At 47.1% G+C, this 13,687-nt stretch overlaps 1 protein-coding gene across 2 annotated transcripts in view; it reads left to right on the forward strand.

Annotated features, from left to right (window-relative positions):
- The window catches only part of MCCC2 (methylcrotonoyl-CoA carboxylase 2), a 137,684-nt gene that overhangs the window by 121,046 nt on the left and 2,951 nt on the right, over positions 1–13,687 (forward strand). The window contains exon 16 of one of the 2 annotated variants that reach the window (XM_029574594.1): positions 5,230–5,315. The exons of the other annotated variant lie outside the window; for it this stretch is intronic. Within the exon in view, the coding sequence (XP_029430454.1) occupies positions 5,230–5,315 (86 nt within the window). The remainder of the gene's footprint in view (positions 1–5,229; positions 5,316–13,687) is intronic. 2 annotated transcript variants of the gene reach the window in all.

Raw genomic sequence — 13,687 nt, forward strand, 5'->3', positions numbered from 1 at the left:
TGGGGATGACGCGTCCTAGCTCCTGCACTGCTTGTGGTGAGCCCTTGTCGCGCAAGGGGCTCTGTTCAGCATGCCTGCCGGGTGAGGAGGGTCCCTCCTTGGCAGCGCTTCCAAATTTAGTCCGGAGTCGCACTTCCTTCCGCATGGCACGGCCGTTCCGGGTCGGCAAACCGCGGGAACGGCGGCCATCTTGGGGATTTCGGTAGTTCCCAATTCGGAGCTGCCAGGGGCTGAGGACCCACATTTTTCAGAGTTCTCCCCCGATTTAAGCCCAGTGCTGCCTCAGGATGAGGACCCTGACCTCCCCTGCCCCCCCCCCCCCCAGCAAGGCTAGGCCCCGTTTTTCTTCGGAATTTGTGCTCCTCCTACACAAATCTTATTTGGCCAGCTTGCAGGAGGAGGACCCTTCCCCAGGTCCCCTTCTGGCGAAAATCCCACAGCAGACTTCGCCACCCATTCTCCCGACCCCAGAGCCACAGGGGCCCGTTAGGGTGCGGGTGGTCCCGGGGGTACCTCCCATCCCTGACCCTCCGGCGCCTCTGGTTGCTCCAGACCCGGATCCCACCATGGATTTGGCGGGGGTGCTCCCCACCTTGGAGGGGGATGACCCCCAGGTCCTCCACATGTTTCAGAAGGAGGAACTGGAACCCCTCATTCCCTTTGTCCTCCAGGAGCTGGGAATTGAGGGGCCCCCTGCGGATACGCTGACCGCTTCGCTGCCCAAAGATATGGATCCGGTCCCGGCGGGACTCAGGACTCTGGCGAGTGCCATTCCCTTCCATCCTATGCACAAATTGTTGCTCCTCTGGGAATGGGAAGCTCCCGAAGTGGGGATACTTTTCGGGAGGGCTATGGACAAGCTCTACCCCCTCCCGGAGTATTGCTTAGACATGCTGCGGATTCCCACAGTAGATTCTTCTGTCTCTGTGGTCACCAAACACACTACTATTCCAGTAGTGGGGGCCATGGCCCTAAAGGACGTACAAGATCGTAAGCTCGAAGCCCATTTAAAACACATCTTCGAGGTTCTGGCTTTGGGGGTCTGGGCGACGATCTGCAGCAGTCTCATGCAGCGGGCAGGTCTTAGGTGGGTTCAACAACTGCTCGGCACCCAGGACCTCCCGTCTGCAGAGGCTGAGCAGGCTGAACGGTTGGAAGGCATCATAGCGTATGGGGCAGATGCACTGTGCGACCTCCTCCGCGTCCAGGCGAAAGCGATGGTCTCAGTGGTATCCGCCAGATGGCTCCTCTGGTTGTGCAGTTGGTCAGCGGGCCCGTCATCCAAGGCACGCTTGGGCACCTTGCCTTTCAAGGGCAAGTTGCTTTTTGGAGAGGACCTTGAGCAGCTTATTAACTCCTTGGGGGAAAACAAGGTTAATAAGCTGCCTGAGAACCATCCGAAACAATCTAGGTCGTTTACGCCCTCCCGTCCTTGATTCCACGGTCAACGGAGATATACGCCTCGTAGGCGCGGTGGCTCCTCTAGAGGTTATTCTTCCCGGTCTCAATCTTGGTCCCAGCCTTTTCATGGGCGCAGGCCCTTCCACGAGGGGGCCTCTCAGCGCGCCACCTCCAAGCCCACTTCACAATGAAATTCGGTCGACCCATTCCTCAGTCCCCTATCTGGGTGGTTATCTCTCCCTGTTCTTCGAGGAGTGGGTCAAAATCACGTCGGACCAGTGGGTTCTCATCCAAGATGGTTACGCTTTAGAATTTGCTCGAGACCTGCCAGACCTCTTCGTTGTCTCTCCTTGCGGCCATCTCATGAGGGAGGTGGTGGACCAAACACTTTCCAGGCTCCAGAGTCTGGGTGCCATTGTCCCAGTTCCGCAGCAGGAACTCTGCACCGGCCAGTATTCTATTTACTTTGTGGTACCCAAGAAGGACGGTGCTTTTCGTCCGATCTTGGACCTCAAGATCCACAATTTTTACATGGAAACCTTGAGGGCGGTCATCGCAGCGGTCCACACCGGCGAGTTCCTCGTCTCTCTCGATTTGACGGAGGCCTACTTCCACATTCCGATTCGCCACGATTGCCAGAAGTATCTTCGCTTCCACATCCTCAACTGGGATTTTCAGTTTCGGGCGTTGCCCTTCAGCCTCGCCACCACACCACGCACCTTCACCAAGGTCATGGTGGTGGTGGCGGCTGCCCTCCGAGAAGGAGTCCTAGACCACCCCTATCTGGACGACTGGCTCATGCGAGTCAAGTCAGAGAGTCACTGCCAACAGGCGGTAGATCGGGTTCTAGCTCTCCTCTCTTCCCTGGGGTGGATAGTCAGTTTTACCAAAAGCAATCTCCAGCTTTCCCAGGTGTTGGAATTTTTGGGAGCCCGCTTCAATACTCGGATTGGCAAGGTGTCCCTGCCTTGCGCTCAAGCTCTCAAACTGATCGACCAGGTGCGGAACCTTCTCTCGCTCCCTCTCCCAACAGCGTGGGACTATCTCCAAGTTCTAGGCTCAATGGCCTCCACCATCGACCTAGTCCCCTGGGCATTTGTGCATATGCCTCCGTTATAGAGAGCTTTGCTATACCGTTGGCAGCCGGTGTTGGAGCAGTTTCACACGGTTCTCCCACTTTCGGTCTCTACTATCGCTGCCTTGCAGTGGTGGCTTTCACTTCCTCATCTTCTCCGGGGAATGCCTCTTCAGATTCCACAGTGGATGGTAGTGACCACGGATGCCTGTCTCTCCGGCTGGGGAGCAGTCTGCCAGTCCCAAACCACGCAGGGGATTTGGTCTCCGGTTCAGACTCGGTGGCACATCAATCAGCTGGAGACCCGGGCAGTGCATCTGGCGCTATAGGAGTTTCTACCCTTAATCCGCGGTGAGGGTCCTATCCGACAACTCCACCACAGTTGCTTATATCAGCTGCCAGGGGGGCACTCGCAGTCACCTGGTGGCTCTAGAAGCCAGCCGTCATCTGGATTGTCTGGCGGCCTCCCATATAGCGGGCAAGGAGAATGTACAGGCCGACTTCCTCAGTCGCCAGTCTCTCGATCCGAGAGAGTGGGAACTCTCGGACAAAGCCATGGATCTGATTGTCGGCAGGTGGGGTCCCCCTTAGCTGGACCTCATGGCAACCTTGCGCAATGCCAAGGCCAACAGGTTCTTCAGCCGCTGGAGGGAACACTGTTCTGAGGGCGTGGATGCTCTAGCTCTCCCCTGGCCCGCAGATGCCTTTCTCTACGTGTTCCCTCTGTGGCCTCTGGTGGGCAAAGTTCTCCGAAGAATAAAACTCCACCAAGGGCCAGTGGTTCTGGTAGCGCCCGAATGGCCTCGCAGACCATGGTTCGCGGGCCTTGTCAACCTGACAACGGACGGGCCTCTTCGGCTCGGCCATCTTCCTCGCCTGCTTCGGCAGGGGCCCGTATTTTTCAACCAGGTCGATTGCTTTTGTCTAGCGGCCTGGCTTTGAACGGAGACGTCTGAGGCATAAAGGCTATAAGGAAGAAGTTATCTCCACTCTTATGCGGGCTCGCAAAAAGTCCACTTCGCTGGCTTATGTACGCGTTTGGAAAGTTTTTGAGACAGTCTGTGCAGAATCGGGTGTTCCAGCGCGCTCCGCTCCAATTTCGTTGGTACTTTCTTTCCTCCAGAAGGGTCTCTCCAAGGGTCTCTCCTTCGGTTCTTTGTGCGTACAAGTGTCCGCTCTCGGAGTCCTTCTCGATAGTCGACAGTCATCCCTTGGCGGCTCACCCGAACATGATTCGGTTCTTGAAAGGCGTCAAGCACCTGAGGCCGCCCATTCGCTCCACTTGTCCGTCGTGGAGTCTTAATCTCGTCCTTCGAGCTCTCTGTACTGCTCCGTTCAAGCCCCTCTGTCGTGCTACGGTGAAAGATCTCACACTCAAGGCAGTCTTTCTTGTCTCTATCTGTTCCACTCGGCGAGTTTCGGAGATCCAAGCATTGTCCTATGGGGAACCCTTCTTGTGGTTTTCCGATTCCAGAGTCTCTCTCAAAACGGTGCCTTCTTGCTGAAGGTTGTTTCCGTCTTCCATGTCAACCAGTCGGTGGAGCTTCCAGCGTTCTCTCCAGAAGAGGTTGTGGGGACCGCTGGGAGCAACCTTCGCAGATTTTATGTTAAACGCGTTTTACTCAGGTACCTTCTGATACCCGAAAGTCATTGGTAATCTGATCATCTCTTTGTCCTCTGGCGTGGTCCGAATCGGAGCAAACCGGCCTCTAAGACTACCATTGCTCGGTGGTTAAAAGAGGCAATTTCCTCGGCCTATCCTTGTCAAGGTTGGGCGGTTCCTGAAGGCCTAAAGGCCCATTCGCTGTGTTCTCAAGCTACTTCCTGGGCGGAAAATCAATCTGTTTCTCTGTAAGAAATATGCAGGGCCGCTACCTGGACATCCCTGCATACTTTTGCTCGACACTACCGCCTGGATGTGCAAGCACCAGTCTTTGGTTCTTTTGGTAGGCAAGTGCTTCGAGCGGGACTGTCTCGGTCCCACCCGGTTTAGGGAAGCTTTGGTACATCCCACGGACTGGACTGATCCGGGTACGTACAGGGAAAGGAAAATTAGTTCTTACCTTTAATTTTCGTTCCTGTAGTACCACGGATCAGTCCAGACGCCCTTCCCTGTTTATTCTTTCATGTCGTCCACTCGAAGCTTCTTTTATTGCAGATTTTCAGAAGTCAGTATTGTATTCTTCTTTTCCGAATACCGGAAGCTTTGGTTTTGGTGACCTTTCTACAGAGTTCCTTAAAAAGTTGTTGAGTTGCTCAATTGAGTTTTATAGTTACTTGCTTGATCCTGTTATTGGTGTTTTTTTCTGCTTTGACAATGGTTATACTGAAGGGCTGCAGGGTAGCCTCTGTCCTGATGTAGGATATCCTTTCAGTTTTGGTGTGTCTCCATCTGCTGGACAGTAGGCTCAACCCACGGTCTGGACTGATCGTGGTACTACAGGAACGAAAATTAACAGGTAAGAACTAATTTTCCTTTTTGTGTAAAACAATTCTTTCTTTGGAAGATGTTGAGATTTGTTGTTACCCCAGCATATGGAGAATGTTAATTTAACTTAAGATTCATTGTAAGGTTTTTCGTTTTCCTGTTTCTTTATTTGGATAGTAACTGCAGAATAGATTCCTTTAGAAAGAGCAGGTTTATTTCTTTGATCCTTTCTCAGGCGTAGTGAATGAAGTATAATAAAAACATCTGTTATGATACATGGCAGAAAGACTAGCACACAATTTTTAACATTTTCTATTAATTGCAGTTTTCGGAAGCTGATGAAGCAGCTTTAAAAGATCCAATTATTAGTAGGTTTGAAGAGGAGGGAAACCCTTACTACTCCAGTGCCAGGTAACGGTGATCAGGAAAAGATCCACCTATTGTTCTTGTGCTGCCATATTATGCATACATGGGTAGTGGCTAATTAGCAGCTTTCAGCTCACAAGCATATTCACATTTATCTTTGGACCAGACTCTAGTGAATGGGCAGTTTGATATTATAGAGGATGTTAACAAACAGCTGCTTTCTGCAGTGCATAAGGCATTGTTAACAAGGGGTGTGTCAGCTCTTAGCATTTATAGAGCACATATAGTAGCACTGCATTATCATATGCTCATCTTGTCATGAATAGTTTATAAATTACTTAGTGTAGCCTGTTGCTAGGATCTAGGTTTCTACTTTTTGCCATTTTTTAGTACTGCAACTTTTGTAATTTATCCCCAAATTGATTTTCAGGGAAATCTCACAAATGTAGATCCTTGATTTTATCAAATTTCTAGACAGGAAGACTGTCTTCTGGATGCAGAAGAGTGCGAAAGACATAGTCTCTGGTCAGTGTATGAATCGTTCAACACTGCAGCAAGATCGTCTGCAGGTGCCATTGAGCACATCAGATGGCCTGTGAGAGCCAGCAGCTTGCGTGAGGATGAACATGACAAGTTGGCCAATGTCCCTTGTTCAGACTACAGTCTCTTTGGGGGACAAAAGTCAGGGAAACATTAGCCCAGATCAAAGAGCAACATGCCAGCATTCAGTCCCTGTCAACAGGAGCTTAGCAGTTGTCTTCCTTTTAGGGTCCTTACTTCAATTTTAAATGCTCCTTCTTCCAGGACCCCCCTTCCATCAATTTAATTGTTACCATACATCATCCACTTAACTTCAAGAGCAGTGTCCAGTACATGATTAGCTACATGAAAGGCATCAGCCAAAAGATGCCACAAAAGGCCCAGTCTAAACCTGGGCCTAGTTTGTGACAAGAATCAACTCTCAGGTTGTGGCCCTTCTGGAAGTGGGGGATAACGCTATTCATGGAAGAGTGGTGAAAGATTACCAAGGACTGTTGAGTCTTCAAAATTGTGGAATTTGATTACTGTTTATGTTTATCCTGTCCTCCAGCACTGCACCAGCCTTTGTCCTTCAATTCAGATCCATCTTACTTGACCCAGTTCAATCTCGAGGTTGAGTCACTTCTCAGCCAATGGGCAATAAAACCTGTCCCTCCCAGAGTCCTTAGCAAGGAGTTCTGTTATTTCTTTATCACCAAGAAATCAGGGGGATTAAGATCCATCCTGGATTTAAGAAGACTGAATAAGAGCCTGCTATGGCAGAATTTCAAAATGAACTCTGTCCATACAATCCTTCTCTTCGTTCAAGCAGAAGACTAGATGTACACCCCAGATCTGAAAGATGTGTATGGTCATATACCCATCCATCAATCTAAATGGAAATTCCTCAGATTCGTGGTGGATTCCTCTCACTGAATACAAGGTTCTTCTCTTCAAATTCTTGGCGGTCCCACAATGTCTTCATGAAATGCCTTGTGGCAGCAGCAGTACAGGTTTGTTGCTGGGGGGTTTGTGTCTTTCCTTACATGGATGACTGGTTAGTGATGGAGTCTTTCCATGCAGGGGTGTTGGACTCCTTGCAGAATATGATCTAGCATCTTCAGTTGTAAGGGTTCATAATCAATTTTGTCAAGTTGAACCTTGTTCCTACCCAAAGAATCAAATTCATTGGGGCATGACTAGAGTCTCTGGGGGAGAAAGCATTCCTCCCATGGGATCAGATGCTCTGCCTTTATAGTCTTGGTCCAGAACCTACTACAGTGAACAGTTCCTGGCTCGAGAAATCCTGGTTGTCCTCAGATAAATGGCGACAGCGGTGTATGTCATTCCCATGACCCGCCTCAACATGAAAATTCTCTAAGGGGGTCTGCTTGCCCAATGGGATCAATTGCTTCAGCCCTTGTCACACACTGTGATGATCACAGTGGAGATGAAAACATGTCTCCTTTGGTGGCTAGACACAAAGGTCTTGGAGATAGATGCTCTTCTTTGAAATCTATGTTATCAGGTAATGCTAGCAATGGACACGTCCACCAGAGGGTGTGGTGCATACATGGCAGATCTACCTCTTGGAGCTATAAGTCATCCCACATGCATTGAGTTTCTCACATCTTTGGGAAAAAAGAATTCTGATCCAAACTGACAATCAAGTAGTGATGTTCTGCATGAATCAAACAGGGGGTACAGGGTTATGGACCTTCTGCTAGGGATCTCTAAGAATTCAGAAGTAGGTTTGCAGCCACAGAGCTTTTCTCCAAGCAGCCTAGCTTCGCAGGATCTCCAACATGTTGACAGATCACTTCAGAAGAGATTTTTGACCCTCATGAATGGTCTGTAGACCAAAAGGTAGCAGACAAGTTGTTTGAACTTTGGGTCACCCATCAATCGACTTGTTTGTGTCAGAGGACAACAGAAGGGTCGAAAACTTTTGTTCAAAGCAAGTTCAGATCTACTCCGGATGCTTTTCTGCTCAAGTGGGATGCAGATCTGCTGTATGCCTTTCCTTCGCTTTCGTTGGCAGCGACAATGGCACTAAAGGTACACAAAGACCAGGCATGCCTTATTCTTATTTCTCCAGCATGGCCCAGACAAGTGTGATTCTCCTAACTAGTCAGATTGTCGGTTCTCCCACCAATATCACTGGGATCCAATCTGGCTCTACTGACAAGAGGAATGTAGTCTGTCATCCAAATCTCCCCTCCCTTAAATTGACAGCATGGATTTTGAGCGCTTGATAGTCTCCTTTCTCCATCTCTATGCAAGGATGTTGAGGATATTATAATTTCTGCCAGGAAGCCATCTACTAGGAGAGCATATGGTTTCCAATGGAAGCATTTTTTAGCCTGGTGTCAGGTAGGTTCTCTGAACCCATTTGCCTATGCACCAAAGGATCTATTTCAGTACTTATTTTCCCTCTCAAATTGGGCCTTATTACGTCATTGGCCAAGGTATATCTGAGTGCCATTGCTTACCACACTCAGTGGATAGTAAGCCAATTTCCAGACATCCTCTAGTTTTGAAATTCATGAAAATCTTGTGGCATATGAGACCTCTGGTTGCCAAGCCACTGGTGCCATGCTATCTCAATTTCGTGTTGGCACAACTGATGAAGCTGCCCTATGAACCGTTAGTCAGCTTCCTTAAAGTTCCTTATCTGGAAAGTGGTGTTTCTAATTGCCATTATTTTAGCTAGAGTCAGTGAACTACAAGCATTAGTTCATTACTCTCTGTACTTGTAGTTTTTGCAAACTAGAATGGTCCTCTGCACTTACCCCAAATTTCTATCAAAAGTAGCTTTGGCTTTTCATCTGAATCAAGCCATTGTTTTGCCCATGTTCTTTCCAAGACCTCATGCACAGAAAGGGGAAAAGGTCCTCAATTCTCTGGACTGCAAAATTGCCTTGGCATATTTTCTGAACCACATCACCAGGCTTTTCAATTTTTTGTCCGTGAATGATCCTAACAGACTGGCAATAGCCATTGCCAAGCGCACATTGTCCAACTGGCTAGCAGACTATTTCATATTGCTATGCTCTGGCTCCAGATCCCAGACTCAGTCAAGCTCTGGCTCCAGATCCCAGACTCAGTCAAGGTTCATCAAGTACGAGCAATGACTATCTCAGTGGCTCACTCAAGAGCCATCTCAATCAAAGACATTTGCGAAGTTGCAACTTGGTCATCAGCTCGCATATTCACATCCCATTACTGTCTAAACTAGGGCTTCCCAAACCTGTCCTGGGGTTCCCACAGCCAGTCAGGTTTTTAGGATATCCACAATCAATATGCATGAGATAAATTTGCATACTATGGAGACTGACTATGGGATCCCCAGGACAGGTTTGGGAAGCCCTGGTCTAGACAGTCTCTTCAAGAACATCAGTATCTTTGGCCAAGAAGTTTGCACAGCCTGTTCACCCAGTGGTCCACTTTCCATAGGGGGTCCAGGTCTTTTCGGTAAGTACTCCACCATGCAACCTTCAGCTTGGAACTCCCCACATGTTATAACTAATTCAGCCCTGCTTGTCATTGGAGAAAGTATGTTTATTTACTGTAAACAGGATTCTCTGTAGACAGGATCAATTAGCTATATGTTATACCCCCCACCTCCCTGGAAAGTCAGCTACCTGGCTAAAGCTACAATAGACTGAGGGGCTCATGAGGACGTGCATGTGCAGGAACTCCCGTGCATGCTCAGTAGAGTAAAACTCTCTCTTAGTTCAGAGAGATGGATCCATTAAGTGCCATCAAATGATGGTGGCTATGTGTTGTGGCAAATTTATCCTACTGTCCATGGAGAACCCCATTTTCGGTAAACAAACTTGTTATCTTAGTCTGTGCCGAAGAGACCTGATGATCTAGCTTTAGATGGGAGTACATTGCCCCTCTTATAGTAGCTAGAAAATTATATGTATATTTTATAATCTGCATACTTTTAACTGCATTAAAAATAGGCATTCCTGGTTCCATGTTTAGGTTGGGGGAGTAAACTACATGCATATAATGGAATTTTCAAATGCATATATGTAGTTTCTACAGTGTACTCACCTGAATCTGTAGAAGGTGCAGAGTACTTGCGTTGAGTGTAAGCTCCTTTTTTTCTACTAGTTATGCTTCTCCATATGTACTCTAGCATCCTTCCAGGTCTTTCTACTAGCTTGTCAGACTTTTTTGCTACTTTGAAATCATCTAATATAATCAGTCTGAGTTCTTTCCTGCTTGGTGAACATCGGTATCTCACTTCCCATGTGGACATTACTATATCTCTCTTCATACCGTGGTACACACTGTTACACACAGCCAGCTTCTACCAAGCCAAGGAAGTCCTATATATTGTCGTGGCAACACAGTGCTATCCCATTGAAACTAATGAAATTTGCTACTAAGAAATACTTTAATCTGATTTTTTGCCTAGCAGTGCAGCAAATCTAAACTTAAAAGAAAATGGGCAAGTACATTTGCTCTAATACTGGTCTTTGGCTTTTCCCCCACTAACTCCTCTCTGTTTTGATTGTCTCATCTTTATTTGTCCATTTCACACACTCTTTATTTGTGGTGTTTTTTCCTACCAAAAAACTTAACTTACTTTTGCCATCTGTCTGTCTATCTGTATATTATCTCATAAACCATTAATTCTGTAGCAACCAAATTATCAGGCTAGGTAGACCTATATAAAAACTAGAAACTGGAATAATGTTTCCCAGAAAACTTACATATCTAGCCAAAAATTGGGAAAAATAACTCTCATACACACATTATCACCCAAATTATTCAATCTCCATCAACCAAATTATCAGAATAACTATATAGAAACTGGAATAATGTTTTCCCAGAAAACTTATGGCTAAAGCTGTAGTATCAGGACTGGCCAAAAGGTTGGGGTATCCTATTATAATATGTGATAACTGACACTGTGCACTACAGCCTGTAAAAGCAGATGAATAAGATATATCCAAACAAATCAGTGTTGTAAAAAAATTTAAAAAATATAACTCTTCATAACAATTGTTCCTTTCTTTCTTGTTTCTTTGTTCTCTTGCCAAACTTTATCTTCTTGTTTTACTCTCTTCGTAAATGCCTGGAGCAAACTGCATGGGGGGCCACAGGTTTTGTTTTTTGGGTTTTTTTTAGTTTTCATGGCAGAGAGGATATTTGGAGCGAGGGGATTTATACTCAGAGGGGTACAGTTTGCTTGCACGCTTCACTTGTCTCCAAAGCCCCATCTATTGCTGTGCTGTGACAGTAAAAACATGTAGACCTCCAACCGCAACAACACCATCCCTATAGCTCATCATTTATCCTGATACTGCTCGCAGTTAATTGGGTAGAGATGGGAAGCCCCAATACCCCTTCACACTGGTTATGTTGACTACCTTTGCAGTCACCTTACCCCCCCCCCCCCCCCCACAGCTGGCCAACCATGGGGTCTCGCCGCTGGTCCAGACCCATCTCCAGGAACCACAGGCCTCTGGGAGACACTAGGCCCTCCTATCCATCACCTTGGCCTGGGAAGGGAAAGAAAGCTGCATGTGCATCCAATCCCGCTGTGCCACTGGAGCCCCACGATGGAAGGCAGCACAGGAGAGCCGGACCAGCAAGATACACCCCTGTACCTATTCCTGTGGTTACAAAAGTGCCAGCAACCACACCACGCACCGCCCTCCCCCAGTCCATGCACCTGTCCTTACCGACACATTCCTAGGACCTCCCATGCGCCTCCAGCCATTTGAGGCTGCAGCCCAATCGATCTTGGTTACCTGCCAGAGGCAGGAAGCAAAGACACCACTGTGATTTGTTTTATTTGGGGAAGACATCTAGAAAAATTAAAACACGTATTGCAGAATATTGTAGTCTGATTCTGTATGTATTGGACAAAGCCCTGCTGGTGGAACATTAGCAGCGGTATCATCATATAGAAACATAGAAATGATGGCAGAAGACGACCAATCGGTCCATCCAGTCTGCCCAGCAAGTTTTCACACTTTTTTTCATACTTTTCTGTTACTCTTGTCCCTTTAAATAACTTTTTTGGTTCTATTTCCCTTCCACCCCCGCCATTGTAGATAGCAGTGCTGGAGCTGCATCTGAGTGAAGTATTCAGCTAATTGGTTTGGGGTAGTAACCGCTGTAATAAGCAAGCTACTCCCACGCTTGTTTCTCAGCCTGTGAATTCAGTCTTTGTTGGTTGTTTGAATATAAATCCTTCTTTCTTCATTCCCCCTGTCGTTGAAGCAGTGAGCTGCACTGGATATGTATTCTAAGTGAAGTATCAGGTTTGATTTGGGGTAGTAACCGCCGTAACAAGCAAGCTACACCCATGCTTATTTGTTTTAGCCAGACTATGTAATTCAGTCCTTGTTGGTAGATGTCTGAATATAAAACATCTTTTCTTCATTCCCCCTGCCGTTGAAGCAAAGAGCTATGCTGGATATGCATTGAAAGTGAAGTATCAGGCATTTTTGTTTTGGGGTAGTAACCGCCATAACAAGCAAGCTACTCCCCTGCTTTTATGTGGATGCAAATCCTTTTTTCCACATTTCCTCTTGCCATTGAAGCATAGAGCAATGTTGGAGTCGCATTAACCTTGTGTATGTTTATTGAATAAGGATATTCATCTCCAGGTAGTAGCCGTCATTCCCGCAAGCCACTCCCATGCCTCTTCTCTTCATTCACATCCTCTAGACTTTATGGATCCACAGAGTTTATCCCACGCCCCTTTGAAATCCTTCACAGTTTTGGTCTTCACTTCCTCCAGAAGGGCGTTCCAGGCATCCACCACCCTCTCTGTGAAGAAATACTTCCTGACATTGGTTCTGAGTCTTCCTCCCTGGAGTTTTAAATCGTGACCCCTGGTTCTGCTGATTTTTTTGCAACGGAAAAGGTTTTTCGTTGTCTTTGGATCATTAAAACCTTAAAAGTATCTGAAAGTCTGTATCATATCACCCCTGCTCCTCCTTTCCTCCAGGGTGTACATATTTAGATTCTTCAATCTCTCCTCATAAGTCATTTGATGAAGACCCTCCACCTTTTTGGTTGCCCTTCTCTGGACCACCTCCATCCTGTCTCTGTCCCTTCAGAGATACGGTCTCCCGAACTGAACACAGTACTCCAGGTGAGGCCTCACCAAGGATCTGTACAAGGGGATAATCACTTCCCTTTTCTTACTCGATATTCCTCTCTATGCAGCCCAGCATTCTTCTAGCTTTAGCTATCGCCTTGTCACATTGTTTCGCCGACTTCAGATCATTAGACACTATCACCCCAAGGTCTCTCTCCTGCCCCGTGCACATCAGCCCTTCTCCCCCCATCGAATACAGTTCTTTCGGATTTCCACACCCCATATCCATGACTCTGCACTTCTTGGCATTGAATCTCAGCTGCCATATCTTCGACCACTCTTCCAGTTTCCTTAAATCCCGTCTCATTCTCTCCACTCCTTCCGGCGTATCCATTCTGTTGCAGATTTTAGTGTCATCCGCAAAAAGACAAACCTTACCTTCTATCCCGTCCGCAATGTCGCTCACAAAGATATTAAACAGGACAGGTCCCTACAACGAACCTTGCGGCACTCCGCTCAACACCATTCTCTCCACCATTCGGTGGAGGACATGATTTTTTTTATGGTCCAACAGATAATAGGAGAGGTGGAGACATTAATAAGACTTTATTACGGGCAGAACAACAATGGATATTTTTTCTAAAGACATTGGCACCGGTAGGTTTAAATGAGATTGATTGGGTGGCGTGTTTTTGAATTGGCGTCATTGGCCTTTGCCCTTTAAAACTAGCTTGGGAAGTTTGTGTAGTTGTTTGATTTGAACAGCTGGAAGTTTTGACGTAACATACGTGCAAAAGACACGGGTTCATCTTATGCGTTTGTG

Source organism: Rhinatrema bivittatum, chromosome 1, assembly GCF_901001135.1.
Source record: "Rhinatrema bivittatum chromosome 1, aRhiBiv1.1, whole genome shotgun sequence".
Classification (NCBI taxonomy): domain Eukaryota; kingdom Metazoa; phylum Chordata; class Amphibia; order Gymnophiona; family Rhinatrematidae; genus Rhinatrema; species Rhinatrema bivittatum.